Source organism: Oncorhynchus mykiss, chromosome 11 (assembly GCF_013265735.2).
Source record: "Oncorhynchus mykiss isolate Arlee chromosome 11, USDA_OmykA_1.1, whole genome shotgun sequence".
NCBI lineage: Eukaryota > Metazoa > Chordata > Actinopteri > Salmoniformes > Salmonidae > Oncorhynchus > Oncorhynchus mykiss.
Window position 1 is genome coordinate 16,433,781 of NC_048575.1, and position 20,035 is coordinate 16,453,815.

The window sequence follows — 20,035 nt, forward strand, 5'->3', positions numbered from 1 at the left end:
TGAAAAGTAACTACCAGTCGTAACTGTACTATATCTAGTCACAATATCTGCATAACATATTCTACTGTCCTTTATGTACATAATGTTTATGAAATTGCATGACTCAAAGTCAACAGTTCAGAAGTTATAGCCCTAAAGTGTGCTATTGCGCCATCAACTGGTCTGGAAATGCCATCTTTGTTTACAATAATTGTAGGGTTCCTGCACCTTCAATGCATAATTAAAATATGAAATTGATTAATTGTATAAACTGCAATGTGATGTGATTAAGCTGACAAAAGAGAGGAGTTTGATTGCTATCTTGTGGTTGTAAAAGGAAGTTACAGGAACAAACATGAGAAAGGGGATTCATCCTAAACTACTTGACCATATGAACTGGCAATTTGGCTTAAAAGTAATTGGTTAATCAACAGCCGAGACTAGATCTGACTGGTCAGCTGTTGAGTGTCACTCTTACTGGGTGTTGGGGTTGTCCTGGGTGTGCTCCTACTTTGGCCACCGGGCTTTCAATGCCTCCTCAGGGTTGATCTGATTGAATAAAACATCCCTTTGTTAGTATTGGTACAGGACTGATTAGTCATATCACATGGTATGATCCAACTGGACACAAAAGGACAGAGACACATAAACACACACTGGGGTCAACACTGCCCTCCTGTGTAGTCTGGGTGTGCTGAGTGCCCAACGCAGGGTCTCGTCTACAGAACGTTCTATTGGAAGGTTATTCACGGTAACCTGTCTCAGAACGCCTACTCTGTCTATGATGAACAGACCCCTGGAGAAGAGGAGTAGAGAGGTGAGGTCAGAGAAGGCACAGGTAATTTGTTCATGTTTTTGTGTGGGAATTGGTTGAGTGTGTGTATCCTGTCTTGAGTGTGTGTCCCAGGCCTTCCATGTAGACTCCGTAGTCCTTGGAGATCTGGTGAGTGATGTCAGAGAGAAGAGGGATTCTTATTGGTCCCAGCCCACCCTACTTCCTGAGTTTGATTATGTTGACATCAACCAATCAAATTATATTTGTATTGCGGTATTAAGGGTCAGGAGTTAAAAATTGTAGCAGGCCAGGTTTGTGAACTGGGAGTCTGTAGAGCATGTGACCACCTCTGCCCCGATGGCACTAAACTCTTCCACACACTCACTGAATGCTATTCCCTCAGTGGGACAGACAAACGTACTGCAGGGCACAGGGGATAGGGAATTGTCGAAGGACCATCACACAACTTTCATTTAAAAAAAAAATCTGTGTCTCTGACTCCATCTCTAAGAGATGAGCTGAAACCAGATAGATTTAAGTACTCACAAGTCCAGGAATAGTCAGACAGATTGAACTGTTTAAACCATTCATCAACCACTGCTGTACCCACCCTGTCTGGAGTAATTATGGTTATGTGCCTAGGTCAAGGGCACCTCGACATATTTTTCACCGAGTCAGCTCAGGGATGTGCACCAGCGACCTTTCGGTTACTGGCCCAACACTCTTAACCGCTAGGCTACCTGCTTCCTTACATACTCTATGTAGGCATATGTAGTCTAATTTATACTGTGCACAGGTGAGACCGAGATCAGGTGAATGGCATATCGGACTCACTTGCCTTTCTCAGGTGAAGGGAACGACTGGGGACAGATGGGCAATGGTCCTTCTAGCTGCCCGACGATTCAGCAGAGTTACAGAAGTAGAAAATCTGTGAATAAACTATTTTCTTCTGATGACAGAGAAAGTTCCTGGGTAGCTACCGAGACTGACAGCAGCTGGACATTATACATTTTTCAAATACCGTCAGAGCATTGAAAACGTTAGAACATTTAAGGATACAGCCAGGCAATAACTGAAATAGATTTCAAGCACTTTTAGAATAGGCCTAGATATTGAACGATAAGAATGCGGGGGTACTTCTGTACAGGAATGCACCTGTAGTTTAGAATCTTTATTATCATCATGTAATTTCATTTTGTTTTGGCCAACCCCGGGATAGTTGTAGTTGGCCACCCGACCAGCTGATCTGTGTTGTCGGCGTTAATCTGTTAATTAGGTCTGCTGTTCTGTACTGGTAGAGCAGGGTGTCCAGTAGCATGCAAAATATGTTGACCCTCATCTCGAACGTGTTCCGACTGGGCAACGCCAGCAAGAATGTGGTACGTAGTCTACTGACAACCTCCGTGCCGCTGTCCATGATGCTGAAAGTTAGCGAGGTGATTTCGCACTGAGATAGCAAGCTAGCTAGCCAGCCAGACTTGCCGGATGAGAGGTTGGTAGTAGCTCCAGCCCCAGCTAGCAGTGCTGACCTTGTAGGCCTGGTAACATGGTCAGTCAGTACGAACTCAACGACACAACAACCAAATCGATTTACTGTCGCTGTCTACTGCGGGTATTGTTTATATGAGTTGTTACATACATTGACAGCCTGTGCATGCATGCTCTATTCTGCCAGATAAATGTTTCAACAAAGCTGTGTAGGGTGTAATGGGATACCAACGATTATTGCATTCTCTTCTATTTATTTCCAGTAAGTTCACACTTATAAAGAACAGGGTAAAAGGCAATAAGAACATAAGCGCGAACTACAGCCACAGTTTAAAAAAAATCTTGGTGCTGTCCATGGTGCTTCGTGTTTTTTGCGCGGGTATAAGGGCACAACAAGGGATTTCCGCATCCTAGTTAGATGCTTCATTTTACCTGCGGCGTCTACAAGTTTGCCGCACGGTGGCGCTGTAAGGATGGTGTGTAGGCTAGTGATGGTTGGGGCTATTCTCTTGGCTGTCTGCCTCTGGTCTCTAGATTGTCCTCTGTAATGTTCTCTGTGAACTTCAGCCCCCTCAGCCGCATTCTCTCACCATAAACTCATCAGCACACCTTTCATGGTCAAAAAGGTATTAGGCCCTAGCAGGCCAGGTTTGTGAACTGGGAGTCTGTAGTCTGTAGAGATATGAGTTTTTGCACAAGTTCCCCTGGTGTTTTAAAGATTAATTACAGACACCACTCATTTTCTCCTCTCTCTCCCAATGACTACTTTTCCCCTTACTCTATTCCCCCCCACCCCCCACCCCCCCTTCTCTCTCGCTCTCCCCCTTCTCTCTTGCTCTCCCTGGCTTTCTTGTAGGGAGCCCAAACAGTGTCAGAGGTAAGGAGCTCATAGCTCTGCTGTACAGCCTGTCCTGTAGGCCTGATTTAGGATGTCAGACCATGAACACAAAACAGCTCATATAGAAAACAGCCCGTGTGTGTACTGATAGAGGCCCTGACTGGTGCACTGTGGTAGATAGTGATAGTTCTGACTACAGATTAGTCTGCTTTGTCCCGACCCTCTGCTCCTCCCTATTAGGGCAGCTGTCAGACACCTCTGGCCGTGCTTTGGTCTGATTGGATGGTTCCTCTGTTCCCCAGCTGCTAATTGGTCTGTCCGATCACCGCCTGCCCCAGCAACACCCCGACAACCACCAATACCACTAGTTAGTATCTGACTGGCTGGCTGGCTCTAACAGAGAAACCTGAACCCCAAACAGCCACGTTTCTTCTGCAGAATTCCCAGTCCTCCTTTCACACTGTGGGTGGATTTAGCCTGGGGAGGAGGGTGGCTGGCTATTAGACTTGTATTTCCTGTGTGTGTATCGCTCTCTCATGTGTCATTCTCTCTCTCTGCAGGGGGCCAGGATGGTGGCTTCCACACGCTCCTTCGCTGACTTCACCCCACAGGCCAGCTTTGACGTCAAGGTGAGTCCACATACACTTTTAACACGCCCTGCTGGACGAGCCCTAGATATGACAAGGGAACTTCATTCTTAAAACTGTTATCTGATTGGTTGGTTGAGCTGTCTGTCTCCCTCCCTTCCCTGTTGTTAACCAATAGAAGTGTGAGCTGCACCGTCTGGAGGCGGGCCCCTCTGAGACAGCGGTGTTGACCAGAGAACAGGGCCTCCAGTACTACAGAACCATGCAGACCATGAGACGCATGGAGCTGAAGGCTGACCAGCTGTACAAGCAGAAGATCATCAGAGGCTTCTGCCACCTCTACGACGGACAGGTCACCACACACACACACATTAGATTAGCATATAAACACACACTCTCAGGGACACAAGAACATACCCCCCCCCTCACTCCTAGCTGCTGTTGGTGGTGTGTTACAGGAGGCGTGTGCGATGGGCATCGAGGCAGGCATCAACCCAACAGACCACCTGATCACGGCGTACCGCGCCCATGGCTACACCTTCACAAGGGGCGTGTCTGTAAGAGAGATCTTGGCTGAACTCACAGGTGGGATACACCTAGACATTAATCTGAGGTCAGATCTCTATTTCCCCCTAATGGTTACAGTCAGGATTTAAGGAAGATAAACTGATCTTAGCTCTCTGCAACTTCTACCTGAAATAGATCTCTAATCTCTTTCTCTATTCTTTTTCTCTCTCTTTCTATCTCTCCATCTCTCTCTGACCTCTCTCTATCTCTCCCTCTCTCAGGTCGTAGAGGGGGTGTGGCCAAGGGTAAAGGTGGTTCTATGCACATGTACGCTAAACACTTTTATGGAGGGAACGGAATCGTGGGGGCTCAGGTAACTATCTGAACTGGTCACTTACACACAAACACACACCCATGCATTCTCACTGTGTGTTTGTGTGTGTCTACAGGTTCCATTAGGGGCAGGTGTGGCACTAGCCTGTCAGTACCAAGGCAACAACCAGGTGTGCGTGGCGCTGTACGGAGACGGAGCAGCCAACCAGGTGAGGTCTATCTAACGGTTACAATGAAGTTATTAAATCATCATCATCATCATCATCATTGTCTCTTCTCTTGTCCAATCAGGGACAGATCTTTGAGTCGTTCAACATGGCAGCTCTGTGGAAGCTGCCGTGTATCTTCATCTGTGAGAACAACAAGTTTGGCATGGGGACGTCTGTAGAGAGATCTTCCGCGAGCACTGACTACTTCAAGAGAGGAGACTATATACCTGGAATCAAGGTAGGACACACACACACACAGTGAGTGAGTGTATCTTTGCTATATTAACCCCTCCGTCCCTGTGGTGTAGGTGGATGGCATGGACGTTCTGTGTGTGAGGGAGGCCATCAAGTTTGCTGCAGACTACTGCAGAGCTGGGAAGGTGAGCTATAATGGCTTGTAGAGCTGGAAAAGATGAGATCTGATTGGGGCAGAGAAAGTTATAACTGATTTAAGAGCTTGAAGAGTGTTAAGAATCACTTTGTCTCAGACAGTGAAATCTCAGAAGGCTGATCAGCATGTAGTATCACACGTGTCTCTTGCTTGACAGAGGGAGGCTCAGCCCAGTGACCAGTAGAATAAAGGCAGTCTGTGGAAGGGACTATAGGACAGAGCTGTAACTGTTCCCAGTTTAACCACTTATGGGGCTCCTGGTGTGCTACAGGGCCAAAGAGCATAGATATAGAGACATCAGGTCATCTTTGGAGACAGGTTATTGACTTGGCGGCGCAACTGTAGCTAGAAAAATAGTGTAGACGCAACTGCTTACTAACTGTAAACAATTTTAGCTGGCTAGCTAATCATCAGCTAACTGTGGGACAAAACAATTAAGTTATTTACCATTAATTAGCCACCTCAAATGTCGATGCAGTTTCCAAAACTGCAAGGGACAGACCATATATCAGTTGTATGTCTTTGCTGCAAGGTGTCACCAGTAATGTTAACTTGTTGATGTTTTATGAAGTCTCCACTTTCCAAGCGGGTAGAATTCCCTGATCAGGACATTCAGCTGTGTCATAGGAGCGTTGGTTAGCATTCTGAGTCTCCTGGCTTTGAAACCTCTCTGCCAGGGTCCTATTGTGATGGAGCTGGAGACCTACCGTTACCATGGACACAGCATGAGTGACCCCGGGGTTAGGTGAGATGTGATCTCTGACCCCTGACCCTGTGACCGTCACCTGACCCTCGGTTTCTCTCCACCTCCTCACTCCTCACCACACCTCTCCTTTCTGTCTCTCTTGCCCTCTACCTTGTGTAGCCGCTCTACTTCACTCTCCAATGTAGCCTGTCCTGTAGGCTCACCCAGTGTCGTTCAGTGTTGGTTTGGGACGTGCCTAATAACACTCTACCATCGCTTCCATTCCAGCGCGTGCTAGCTCTCTCTTGCTCTATCGCTCTCTCTCTCTCTGTGTGCGTGTGTGTTTCTCTTTCTCTCTCTCTGTCTCTCTCTCTCTCTCGTCAACGAATGGCTGGATCCGAACCCTGCTAATAAGGTCTAACTCCTCTTCTTCCTGTGTGTGATGTAATGTCCTGTAGCTACCGTTCACGTGAGGAAATCCAGGAAGTGCGCAGTAAGAGTGACCCCATAACCATGCTGAAGGAGCGTATGCTGTCCAACAACATGGCTTCTGTGGAGGAGATCAAGGTACTCACACCTTCACCGACAAACAAATATACAGACAGACACACAAACATACACATAGACACACAAACATACAGACACAGGTGGTCCAATTCTTTCTTTCCTTCTTCCTTCCTTCATTACCTACTTCCTTCCTCCCTACCATTAGGAGATAGATGTAGAGATCAGGAAAGTGATCGAGGATGCGGCCCAGTTTGCGATCTCTGACCCTGAGCCGCCATTGGACGAGCTCTGCAACCACATCTTCGCCAACAATCCACCCATGGAGGTCCGTGGGACCAACCCCTGGGTCAAACTGAAGTCTGTCAGTTAGACACACACACACACATGGACCAAACTACTGTACAGTCTATCAGCTGCACATCCCTTTCTACCCTCTGCAACCAACCCCTGGGTGAAAGTCTACTCCTCCTGTCCTCTGTCTCCCTTCTCTTATTCCCTCATGAATTGTCTCTAAATGCACTATATGAAAGAAGGTCATGACCCTGTAGGTCGGAGTTCAGTCTGTAGCAGCAATCCAAACCAGTCTGACACCTCTGACACTGACGTCACTGGTATTTATTGACACTGTATTGAGTATATTATGTAGTTTTATATTTATGTATTCTCCTGACACTGAGGGACCACCTGTCTGTAGATTGGAGGTGTATGGCTTAGGGCAGGCTTTTGTTCCAGCCTAGCACTAACACACCTGATTCAATCAGTCATCAAGACATTGATTAGCTGGATCTGGTGTGTTCACGCTGGTACTTACTAAGCTTGCACACCCTCTAACTCTCCAGTACCAGGGTTGGCTACCCCTGGATAAGGGAGTGTGTGTGGGGATGGTTCTAGGTTAAACCAAGTTCATCTCCCTGTAAGGTTTCAGACTGTTAGTATGTATTACCTCTGACCCAGATGTTATTGTAGCACCGTAGCACTTTGACTAGATAGATAAACTAATGAGATATCATACTGCAAGTCATTATTGTCATCATAGAAAAAGGGACCATCAATGGTGGTCTATTTCTTGCTCTTCCTCTCCTTCTTTAACTTCCTCCCGGGCATCAATCTATCCTTCTTTCCGTGAGCAGCGGATACTGATCCAAGCACTAACAGAAGAACTGAAAAACTGAACGATTGTTGTACAGTTTGTTGTGATTTGACTGAAGCAATAAAATTGGCAGAGACTGTGTGATATGTTAGTTGTTTGTGTCTGATAACACTGCAGAGTTCTGTGTGCAGACAGCTAATAATGTACCAAACTTAATGAGATTAGCTTCTCAGATGGAGCCATCTTTAAAAAAACAATGTTTTATCTTATTATGAACGCAACAAATACAAAAAAACAGAAATATACAAATATACAAATATACAAACGAGTACATAAACCTAACAGTATTATATATCAAGATTCATTTTCAATTTGTTAAATACTTTTATGGTGCGTATTGCTTTTTTGTTTTTACATTTACTGATCATTTCAAAATAATATTTATATTCTATCTGAAATAATGTAAAGAGGGGTTTGTTCTCTGCCCACTTCATTTTATGGACAAAGAATCTTCCATGAAAGATAAACACATTAACAATGAATGTTTAATCAGGGTCCATATCATTTGGTTCAAAATAAAACATAATAACAGAGTCTTTCAAATTAACATTAATAGTTTTTTCCTTTAAAATAAAATATTCTAACTCACACAAATCTTCTGACATAAGAACAGTCCCAAAATAAATGGTCAAGAGTCTCTGGGTCACAATTACAAAATACACTTTTGTTGTCAACAGCTATTTTCAATCTGTGTATAATAAAGGTCTTTACAGGGTAGATTCTATGAAAGAGTTTGAATGATACTTCTTTCACCTTATTAGATATACAATATTTACCAGATAACAACACAACTTTGTTCCAGTTCACTTGTCCTAGGGCTGCATTACAGTACATTTTAGCAGAGGGAATAGTAACATATTGACATAGTGTCCTTATATACATGTTATTACATTTATGGTTTAAAATGTCAATTCCTTCTAATTGTATTGAGGCGACAAAATCCTCAACAGTTGCACTTGGAGTACTGTTATATTCTCCTAAGAGAAGAATAGCACCTTAAGGGACAGCTCTAACAACAATTTGATACTCCTCAGGAGTGAATGTAACATTGTGTGTTGTAATAAATTCTGGATAATCATATAGTTGTCCATCATTCAATAATTGTTTAACCCAAATAATGTTGTCAAACCAGTTCTGGAAAAACAAAGACTTGTTTTTGTATTTTATGTCTCTATTATTCCAGATTGTATACCTATGAGGGGAAATTGTGTTTGTACGTGATGTTCCAAGTTAGAAGTACTTGTTTATGAAAGTTTGCAAGCTTAATAGGGATTTTACCCATATCAAAGTTGCATTTGAGTAAGAATTCTAGACCACAAATGTGTTGGAATATTAAATTAGGGATGCTATTCCAGATGCAACCCTTATTTCTTAAATAGTTTTGTATCCATTTGGTCTTAAATATTATATTAGAGGTTTTGAAATCCAGAGCATTCAACCCTCCCTCACTTTGGGTGCTACATATTACCGCTTTTCTTAAATAATGAGGTTTATTCCTCCATATGAAGTTAAATAATTTAGTATCAACCATTTTAGTTACTGACAGAGGAACATCCAAGGCAAAGGAGGTATAAACTCATCTGGACCTTCAGATTGTGATAAAAGTACTCATCCAGATAAAGAAAGATCTCTTAATAACCAGGAGTGAAATCTTTCTGATCTTTGCTAACTGTAATACCAAGATATGTGATCACATCTTTTACAGGGATATTACATACTGAGTTTCAGTCACATCTTTTACAGGGATATTACATACTGAGTTACTGAGTCACATCTTTTACAGGGATATTACATACTGAGTTTCAGTCACATCTTTTACAGGGATATTACATACTGAGTTACTGAGTCACATCTTTTACAGGGATATTACATACTGAGTTACTGAGTCACATCTTTTACAGGGATATTACATACTGAGTTTCAGTCACATCTTTTACAGGGATATTACATACTGAGTTTCAGTCACATCTTTTACAGGGATATTACATACTGAGTTTCAGTCACATCTTTTACAGGGATATTACATACTGAGTTTCAGTCACATCTTTTACAGGGATATTACATACTGAGTTTCAGTCACATCTTTTACAGGGATATTACATACTGAGTTTCAGTCATATCTTTTCAATGCAAATAATTCACATTTCCTAATATTCAGAGATAAACCTGATACATGTGTGAAGACATTAATACACTCAATAGCTTTCTTGACTTCATTATGATCTTTCCAAAAAAAATGGTGGTGTCGTCAGCCAATTGTGAACATTTTATCTCTTTGTCTTGTATCTGAATACCCCTAAAACCATCCTTATTTATATGAAGTGCCATAACTTGTGTGACCAATAAAAATAAGAAAGGAGAAATTGGGCATTCCACGTCTAATGTGGAATCTTTGTGAAGTTCCGTGGGATAATTTAACAGAGCTGTTACTATTATTGTAAATGGTCTTAATTACAATTTGAAAATATTGAACAAAACCAAACAATCGAAGAGTCTCAAAAATAAAATAATGTTCAACTGTATCAAATGCCTTGTAAAAGTCTACAAATAAAATAAAGCTATCTTCCATAATGTGCTCATTGTAGTCTATCAAGTCCAATACTAGTCGAATATTATTACATACCCAGCCAGTCTGGTTTTATGAAGGGCAGATGGAGCCATCTTGCTTCCACCTATCCAGTTCATTTTACATCCATAAATCTAAGACATCATCTGCCAGCAGATGTCACCACAGCGCCAGAAGTCCACGCCCAGACAGTACAGCTGTATCTGAGGAGAGAAGGCAGAGATTAATGTTCTGTCACCAAGTTCAGTCTGGCAGTTCAGTATAAATATCTTTGGGTTGTAATTATACTGTTCCCGCCCACAGCACATCTTCAGTCACACACACACACACCTCTTTAGTCATAGATAATGACTCTGTGCCAGTTCATGGTTCTCATTATCCTTCATAGGGCCCATAAGGTGGATGGACTATAAATAGCTCATAATAAAGCAGTCTCTCACGCTAAGGACCTCCAACATCAAACTTTAACTGGTGAGAAACGATTCATACAGTCAGAGACAGACCCCTCCAAAGTCAAGGGTGGCAATTAAACTGCTAATATTAAGGTATACTATACTATGTTGGGGCGAATTGTAGCCTATGATAAAGCCCATGATTCGCCTATCTACATCATATAATTATTATAGCCTTATCTATATCATATATCATTTTCAACACACAACCTGCAGCATATTTCAGTTCATCGCCTGAATAGCTCCGTATTGATCAGAGTCATATTCTGCACTCTGACTGTGGGCTCTTCATGGTTACGGATCCATTAGCCTACAACGCACCGCCTTCACCAAATAATAAAGTCTCTCTTCTCACCCGGTGTCTCATGTGACCGGCCCGGCTAGACTGTAACTCCAAGAGCAAGCCCCCTCACCTGCCTGTGTCCGGCTCGGAAGAGGTGTCCCGTACTCCCGTTATAAGAGGGCCCCGCCCCCAAATATGACGCAGGCGTGACTCGTCAGTCTGACAGGCAGGTAAGACACCCGGCGCCATATTGGGTCAAAACGGAAGTGAGTGAGTGAGTGAGAGAGAGAGAGAGAGAGAGAGAGAGAGAGAGAGAGAGAGAATAGGCAGTGGAAACACGGCATAGTGACACAAGGGCGAAAGTGGAGAGCGAGACAGTTTTCCGTAAAAGGCGTTAGCTCAGCTAGTGTAATGTAGTGAACATTATTCCGCTAGAGAACGACGGGGCGGCCCCTGTTTTAGAAACTCATTTTCCTCCCATTCGGGGCTAACGCGATAGCCTACTAGAATAGAACAGAGTTTTAGATTACTACATTGATTGCCTACGGTCCTGTCTGGAGCGGAGCTTTAGCGCTCTAACTAATAGACAACACTAGAATAGATCAGAGGAAACCAGGACAGCTCGAGCGCCAAGATGCCCCTGGCACAATTGCCAGATCCCTGGCAGAAGATGGCACTGGGGCGGGCGGCAAGCGAGGTGAGTGTGTGTGTGTGTGAGAGAGAGTGTGTGTGTGTGTGTGTGAGAGTGAGTGTGTGTGAGAGAGAGAGAGAGATAGTATTCATTTCCATCACCAGAAAACTGTCTGCGGGAAAAGATGTGAACAGATTATTATATTGAAGCGTCACGTTGACTGTCTCTGAGCTGCACTTCATAGATATAAACAAACGCGTAGCACCACGGGTCTGAGGCTGGCTACTAAAACCAAATGGATAAGTTGCTGAGCCTCGGATAATAGAGAGAGAGAAAGGCGAGTGGGCGGTCATCCGACAGACCGCACGATTTAGGATGCGGCTTTCAGCGGGCGTGTGTTTCCTGGATGATGCGGTTAAAGCAAGCGTGACGTGTTTAAAGAGAAGTGAGTAGAGTCGCCCGCGTATGATTGTCTGAAGACATTCTCTGATTCACATTTGATTCATAATTATACCCTAGTGTACTACTGTACACAGCTCCCTCTCTCTCTCTACCTTTCTCTGTTCTCTGTCTATCTCAGTATGTATCTCATGCTCGATAACAAGAGGATGGACATATTATTGGTAACGTGTGTGTTCTCAGTGCTTTGTGGGAGAATGTTTCTAGGGCACAACAGCACTCTCACTCACTCAATCATTCCTACTCAACTAAGCAAGTTAACAATAAATGAGTTTTGGCAGCAGGTAGACTGACTGTTAGACTGTTGGGCCCTCAGTCGATACTGGTCCATTAGATAGCCATCACTGTATCACACTGTGTGTGAGTGAGTGTATGTGTGTGAGAGAGAGTTAACCAATTCATGACAGAGAGACATTAACTCTTTCATGACAGAGAGACATTAACTCTTTCATGACAGAGAGACATTAACTCTTTCATGACAGAGAGACATTAACTCTTTCATGACAGAGAGACATTAACTCTTTCATGACAGAGAGACATTAACTCTTTCATGACAGAGAGACATTAACTCTTTCATGACAGAGGCCGTGAGATTACTTTCTGTCTTTTCACTCCATCCTCTCCCTCTCTCCCGTCCTCTCCCGTCCTCTCCCTCTCTCCCGTCCTCTCCCTCTCTCCCGTCCTCTCCCGTCCTCTCCCTCTCTCCCGTCCTCTCCCTCTCTCCCGTCCTCTCCCTCTCTCCCGTCCTCTCCCGTCCTCTCCCTCTCTCCCGTCCTCTCCCTCTCTCCCGTCCTCTCCCGTCCTCTCCCTCTCTCCCGTCCTCTCCCTCTCTCCCGTCCTCTCCCTCTCCATTCTTTCTGTCCCTCTCTCTCTCTCTCCCCCTCCCTCTCTCCCGTCCTCTCCCTCTCCACTGTCCCTCCCCCTCTCTCTCTCCCCCTCTCTCCCGTCCTCTCTCTATCTTTCAATCATCCTGTTACATGTTTATCAGGCTTACTGCTGCACTGAACTAAGTAATAATAACGATAAGTGCTACTATTATGAATAATAACCATGTTACAGCCTCAGTTTATTCTGAGCGATCCAATCACTTTCATATTAAAGAAACATGTGACCTGACAGCGCCAGTACAAAAATGACTTCAACAGTTTCACTATATTTTACGGTACATCCATTCCCAAGTATTTAGCGACGTTGTGAAATGGGAATGACACAGTAATAACTTATACATTACAACGTTGTTTCGTTGGGATTCACTACATCTAGCAACACCAGGTATTTAGAAATTGTGTTGACTTCTTTGAAATAAAATTGACCTAAAATTCACATTACAATAACTAATAGTTGTTTATTGTGTTTTTGCAGGATGCCCATCGGCATGTTCTTGAGGATTCTATTGGAGAGGATGATTCTATGTCCTGTAACGTAAGTCTACAAACTCAAACACCCCCCCCCCCACAAGGGTGTTTGTTCTTCACTGGTTGCCCTTTTCTTGTGGCAGCAGGTCACACTTCTTGCTGCTCTGATTGCACACTGTGGTATTTCACCAATAGATATGAAAGTTTATTAAAATTGGATTTGATTTTGAATTCTTTGTGGGTCTGTGTAATCTGAGGGAAAATATGTGTCTCTAATATGGTCATACGTTTGGCCGGTTAGGAAGTGCAACTCAGTTTCCAACTCATTTTGTGCGCAGTGTGCACATAGCCCGTCTTCTCTCTCTCTCTTTCTCTCTCCCTCTCTTTCTCTCTCCCTCTCTCTCTCATTCTCATTCTCTCTGTATGTGTCAGCTGTATGTATAGACATTTAAATGCAGAGGAGATGGCTTATAGATCTGCCGTCTGAGAAGAGCTGAGCAGGTATTATTACTAATATCCCTAGAGGGACACACACACGACATCGAGGGGCATCTTAGTGGGGTCTTCCTCTCACTCTGACCACAGCTCTTTAATGCCGCACCCTGTTGTCACGGAGACAGACTGTGAAACCCCCTCTCTTTCTGGAAGTGTGTCTGTGTGTCAGATCTGGGTCATTTATGTATGTCAAATTCTTTCACACACGTGATTTGGATTGCCTGATATGACGGAAACAATGGAATAGACCTAAAGAAGCTACGCCAAGAAAATCTAAAATAATTTGTATTTGACCCTGTGTGTTGTAGTCCCTATGGAGAGTGTGTGTGTATGTGATGTATATTATACTTTGTGTGTGTGTGTGTGCGTATGTGTGTGTGCGTGCATGTGTCCGTGAGAGACAGAGAGAGAGGGATTGGCTGTGTCCAGCGCTCGCTGGCAGATGGTATTTAATCTTCTCAGGCCATCTGGACTGACTTTCTCTGGCGTCTTTAAACGCCCACGCGCGCGCACACACACACACACACACACACACACACACACACACACACACACACACACACACACACACACACACACACACACACACACACACACACACACACACACACACACACACACACACACACACACACACACACACAAACACTACCCTACATATTTATTTGGACAGTGAAGCTAAAACTTTTATACTCTTTATACTCCAGCATTTTGGATTTGAGATCAAATGTTTAATATGAGGCGACATTACAGAATGTCACCTTTTATTTTAGGTTATTTTCATACATTTCTAAATGGTAAAACATGTGTAAGCACTTTATGTATCTAGTCCCCCTATTTGAAGGTGTCATAAGTATTTGGACAAATTCACTTATAATGTTACATTTATTCAAAAGTTTAGTATTTTGTTCCATTCCTAGCACACAATGACTACATCAAGGTTGTGACTCTACAAACTTGTTGTGTTTTGGATGATGTTGTGCCTAATAGAAATGAATATGAATGTATTGTGCCATTTTGGAGTCCCTTTTATTGTAAATAAGAATGTAATATGTTTCTGAGCACTTCTACATTAACATGGATGCTACCATGATTATGGATAATCATGAATGAATCGTAGAAAATGATGACACCCTTTTTTCACACCCTTATCTTCAATTATTCAAATCAAATCAAATGTATTTATATAGCCCTTCGTACATCAGCGGATATCTCAAAGTGCTGTACAGAAACACAGCCTAAAACCCAAAACAGCAAGCAATGCAGGTGTAGAAGCACGGTGGCTAGGAAAAACTCCCTAGAAAGGCCAAAACCTAGGAAGAAACCTAGAGAGGAACCAGGCTATGTGGGGTGGCCAGTCCTCTTCTGGCTGTGCTGGGTGGAGATTATAACAGAACATGGCCAAGATGTTCAAATGTTCATAAATGACCAGCACGGTCAAATAATAATAATCACAGGCAGAACAGTTGAAACTGGAGCAGCAGCACGGCCAGGTGGACTGGGGACAGCAAGGAGTCATCAGGTCAGGTAGTCCTGAGGCATGGTCCTAGGGCTCAGGTCCTCCGAGAGAGAGAAAGAAAGAGAGAATTAGAGAGAGCATACTTAAATTCACACAGGACACCGGATAGGACAGGAGAAGTACTCTAGATATAACAAACTGACCCTAGCCCCCCGACACATAAACTACTGCAGCATAAATACTGGAGGCTGAGACAGGAGGGGTCAGGAGACACTGTGGCCCCATCTGATGACACCCCCGGACAGGGCCAAACAGGAAGGATATATTACTCAGCCTTTATCAACCTTAAGACCTATGTGCTTGTGTGTGTGTATGTATGTGTGTGCTTTTGTGCGTGTATATATGTATGTGTAAAATAATAATAATACATAATTTGCTGGGTGCTTATATTTGTCCTATTTCACACATGTACAAGTGTGTATTATACTCATGTGTGAATGGGAATTTTTGCATGTTCCAACTCCCCCTGAGACGCCCTCAGAGTGTGGGTGTGTGTGTTGTCTAGCCAGATTGTTCCAGATCACAAAGGGCCATCAGTCAAATGTAAAAACTGTTAAATCCCCTTGGATTGATGAGAAATGTAACAATTGTATGGTTGAGAGGATGACGCAAAATGAATGTGAAATAAATAAGTCTGTCAGCACAACCGATTGTCAAACGTACTGCAAATGGAGAAATCATGTGACTAAACTAAATAAAAAGAAGAAGAAAATATTCTATGAAACAAAGATAAATGACAAAGAATGATAGTAAAAAGCTTTGGAGCACCTTAAATTAAATTTGGGGCAAAAAGGCAAACTCAGCCCCATCATTCATCACAAAACCCACTGATATTGTCAATTATTTAATGATTTTTTAATTAGCAAGATTAGTAAACTTAGTCATAACATGCCAGCAACAAACACTGACACTACACATCCAAGTATGTCTTACCAAATTATGAAAACAAGCATTGTACTTTGAATTCCGTAATGTGAGTGTGGAAGAGGTTAATTTTTTTGTTGTTGTCTATCAACAATGACAAACCACCAAACCACAACTCGGATGGAAAATTACCCTTGGATAATAGCGGACGATATTGCCAATCCTATTTGCCATATATTCAATTTAAGCCTACTAGAAAGTGTGTGCCCTCAGGCCTGGAGGGAAGCAAAAGTAATTTAGCAACCTAAGAATAGTAAAGCCCCATTTACTGGCTCAAATAGCTGACCAATCAGACTGTTAGCAACCCTTAGTAAACTTTTGGAAAAAATAATTCAGGAAGATTCAGGAATTCCCCAGGGCAACTGTTTAGGCCACTTACTTTTTTCAATCTTTACTAATGACATGCCACTGGCTTTGAGTAAAGCATTTCAGAATGGGTGGCGAGGAATAAGTATTTCTAAAACTAAAAGCATTGCATTTGGGACAAATCATTCACTAAACCCTTAACCTGAACTAAATTTAGTAATGAATAATGTGGAAATTGAGCAAGTTGAGGTGACTAAACTGTCATATTGATACAACAGTAGCTAAGATGGGGAGAAGTCGGTCCATAATAACGCACTGCTCTGCCTTCTTAACAACTATCAACAAGGCAGGTCCTACAGGCCCTAGTTTTGTCACAGCAGCACTACTGTTCAGTCATGTGGTCAGGTGCCACAAAGAGGGAACAGGGCAGCACGGTTGGACCTTAAAAGTACACAAGGAGCTAACATGAATGATATTTAATTATTATATAATTGTTTAGTTTTTTTACCTTTATTTAACAGGCAAGCCAGTTAAGAACAAATTCTAATTTACATTGACGGCCTAGGAATAGTGGGTTAACTGCCTTGTTCAGGGGCAGAACAACAGATTTTTGTCAGCTTGGGGATTCGATCTAGCAACCTTTCGGTTGCTGGCCCAATGCTCTAACCACTAGGCTACCTGCCGCCCCAAATATGCATGTCAATCTCTCCTGGCTCAAAGTGGAGGAGAGATGGTGAAGTGTTGACATGCTGAATGCACCGAGCTGTCTGTTTAAACTACTAGCACATAGCTCAGACACCCATGCATACCCCACAAGACATGCCACCAGAGGTCTCTTCACAATCCTCAAGTCCAGAACAGAGTATGGGAGGCGTACAGTACTACATAGAGACATGAATACATGGAACACTATTCCAAATCAAGTAACTGATGCAAGCAGTAGAATTTGATTTAAAAAACAGAACAGCGAGGACTGTGAAGAGACACACACAAAGGTACAGTCACACGCATATGCATAAGTGCTAGCACACACACTCATTGTAATATTGTTGTATGGTGGTATTATACATGTTGTATTGTAGATATGTAGTGGTGTAATAATGTTATATGATGTTCTTTTTTATCTTTTGTTTTATATGTAATGTAAGTTACTTTAATGTGATTGAACCCCAGGTAGAGTAGCTGCTGCCTTGGCAGGAACTAATGGGGATCCATAACAAACCCCAGGTAGAGTAGCTGCTGCCTTGGCAGGAACTAATGGGGGATCCATAATAAACCCCAGGTAGAGTAGCTGCTGCCTTGGCAGGAACTAATGGGGATCCATAATAAACCCCAGGTAGAGTAGCTGCTGCAGGAACTAATGGGGGATCCATAATAAACCCCAGGTAGAGTAGCTGCTGCCTTGGCAGGAACTAATGGGGGATCCATAATAAACCCCAGGTAGAGTAGCTGCTGCCTTGACAGGAACTAATGGCCCCAGGAAGAGTAGCTGCTGCCTTGGCAGGAACTAATGGACACCAGGTAGAGTAGCTGCTGCCTTGGCAGGAACTAATGGACCCCAGGAAGAGTAGCTGCTGCCTTGGCAGGAACTAATGGACCCCAGGTACAGTAGCTGCTGCCTTGGCAGGAACTAATGGACCCCAGGAAGAGTAGCTGCTGCCTTGGCAGGAACTAATGGACCCCAGGAAGAGTAGCTGCTGCCTTGGCAGGAACTAATGGGGGATCCATAATAAACCCCAGGTAGAGTAGCTGCTGCCTTGGCAGGAACTAATGGGGGATCCATAATAAACCCCAGGTAGAGTAGCTGCTGCCTTGACAGGAACTAATGGCCCCAGGAAGAGTAGCTGCTGCCTTGGCAGGAACTAATGGACACCAGGTAGAGTAGCTGCTGCCTTGGCAGGAACTAATGGACCCCAGGAAGAGTAGCTGCTGCCTTGGCAGGAACTAATGGACCCCAGGTACAGTAGCTGCTGCCTTGGCAGGAACTAATGGACCCCAGGAAGAGTAGCTGCTGCCTTGGCAGGAACTAATGGACCCCAGGAAGAGTAGCTGCTGCCTTGGCAGGAACTAATGGGGGATCCATAATAAACCCCAGGTAGAGTAGCTGCTGCCTTGGCAGGAACTAATGGGGGATCCATAATAAACCCCAGGTAGAGTAGCTGCTGCCTTGGCAGGAACTAATGGGGGATCCATAATAAACCCCAGGTAGAGTAGCTGCTGCCTTGGCAGGAACTAATGGGGGATCCATAATAAACCCCAGGTAGAGTAGCTGCTGCCTTGGCAGGAACTAATGGGGGATCCATAATAAACCCCAGGTAGAGTAGCTGCTGCCTTGGCAGGAACTAATGGGGATCCATAACAAACCCCAGGTAGAGTAGCTGCTGCCTTGGCAGGAACTAATGGGGGATCCATAATAAACCCCAGGTAGAGTAGCTGCTGCCTTGGCAGGAACTAATGGGGGATCCATAATACACCCCAGGTAGAGTAGCTGCTGCCTTGGCAGGAACTAATGGGGGATCCATAATAAACCCCAGGTAGAGTAGCTGCTGCCTTGGCAGGAACTAATGGGGGATCCATAATAAACCCCAGTTAGAGTAGCTGCCGCCTTGGCATGAACTAATGGGGGATCCATAATAAACCCCAGGTAGAGTAGCTGCTGCCTTGGCAGGAACTAATGGGGGATCCATAATAAACCCCAGGTAGAGTAGCTGCTGCCTTGACAGGAACTAATGGCCCCAGGAAGAGTAGCGGCTGCCTTGACAGGAACTAATGGACCCCAGGAAGAGTAGCTGCTGCCTTGGCAGGAACTAATGGATCCCAGGAAGAGTAGCTGCTGCCTTGGCAGGAACTAATGGACACCAGGTAGAGTAGCTTCTGCCTTGGCAGGAACTAATGGACCCCAGGAAGAGTAGCTGCTACCTTGGCAGGAACTAATGGACCCCAGGTACAGTAGCTGCTGCCTTGGCAGGAACTAATGGACCCCGGGAAGAGTAGCTGCTGCCTTGGCAGGAACTAATGGACCCCAGGAAGAGTAGCTGCTGCCTTGGCAGGAACTAATGGACACCAGGTAGAGTAGCTGCTGCCTTGGCAGGAACTAATGGACCCCAGGAAGAGTAGCTCCTGCCTTGGCAGGAATTAATGGGGATCCATAATAAACCCCAGGTAGAGTAGCTACTGCCTTGGCAGGAACTAATGGGGATCCCTAATAAATACATAATACCAAAAATGTCAAATGAGCCTGTTCCAAAATAAAGAACCTGCCATATGTATGCTCATCACTGCCCTGGGGATGACGCAATGCACACACTCTGTCTATATTCTTTTTCATTTCATTGTGCAACACAGTACTGAGAGACTGGGACAGCCGGCATTGGGCTCTTCATGAGAGTGAAGCATTGTGGGATTGTTACCGGCATTGGGCTCTTCATGAGAGTGAAGCATTGTGGGATAGTTATTGTGAGGTCACAAGGTGATGATGCAATCTCTGTATCAGGCGCCACACTTCCTGAATGGAACACTCTCTAAGAACAATTATATTGCATGCACACACACACACACACACACGGTCAGAGGGGTTTTCTAGGAGTTTCCCTCAG

General features: G+C 44.0%; 2 protein-coding genes across 6 annotated transcripts in view; both read left to right on the forward strand.

The window, feature by feature from the left end:
* Window positions 1-680: 680 nt before the first annotated feature.
* Window positions 681-7,533, forward strand: LOC110535379 (pyruvate dehydrogenase E1 component subunit alpha, mitochondrial). Of its 5 annotated transcripts, XM_036935040.1 has the most exons (12): window positions 1,994-2,133; window positions 3,099-3,119; window positions 3,641-3,709; window positions 3,846-4,019; window positions 4,126-4,252; window positions 4,456-4,547; window positions 4,624-4,716; window positions 4,799-4,954; window positions 5,025-5,096; window positions 5,785-5,852; window positions 6,251-6,359; window positions 6,505-7,533. In XM_036935040.1, exons 1-12 carry the CDS (start codon window positions 2,071-2,073, stop codon window positions 6,667-6,669), a joined length of 1,209 nt encoding a protein of 402 aa, XP_036790935.1. In that variant the 5' UTR covers window positions 1,994-2,070; the 3' UTR covers window positions 6,670-7,533. The 5 variants fall into 5 exon arrangements, with proteins under 5 accessions (XP_036790938.1, XP_036790937.1, XP_036790935.1 ...); XM_036935043.1 differs by lacking the exons at window positions 1,994-2,133; window positions 3,099-3,119 and adding an exon at window positions 681-817; XM_036935042.1 differs by lacking the exon at window positions 3,099-3,119 and having other exon boundaries at window positions 1,978-2,133.
* Window positions 7,534-11,023: 3,490 nt separating this feature from the next.
* The window catches only part of LOC110516493 (ribosomal protein S6 kinase alpha-3), a 33,751-nt gene continuing 24,739 nt past the window's right edge, over window positions 11,024-20,035 (forward strand). Inside the window, exons 1-2 of the mRNA XM_036935047.1 lie at window positions 11,024-11,447; window positions 13,203-13,262. Coding sequence (XP_036790942.1) covers window positions 11,385-11,447; window positions 13,203-13,262 — 123 coding nt within the window. The 5' untranslated portion in view covers window positions 11,024-11,384. The remainder of the gene's footprint in view (window positions 11,448-13,202; window positions 13,263-20,035) is intronic.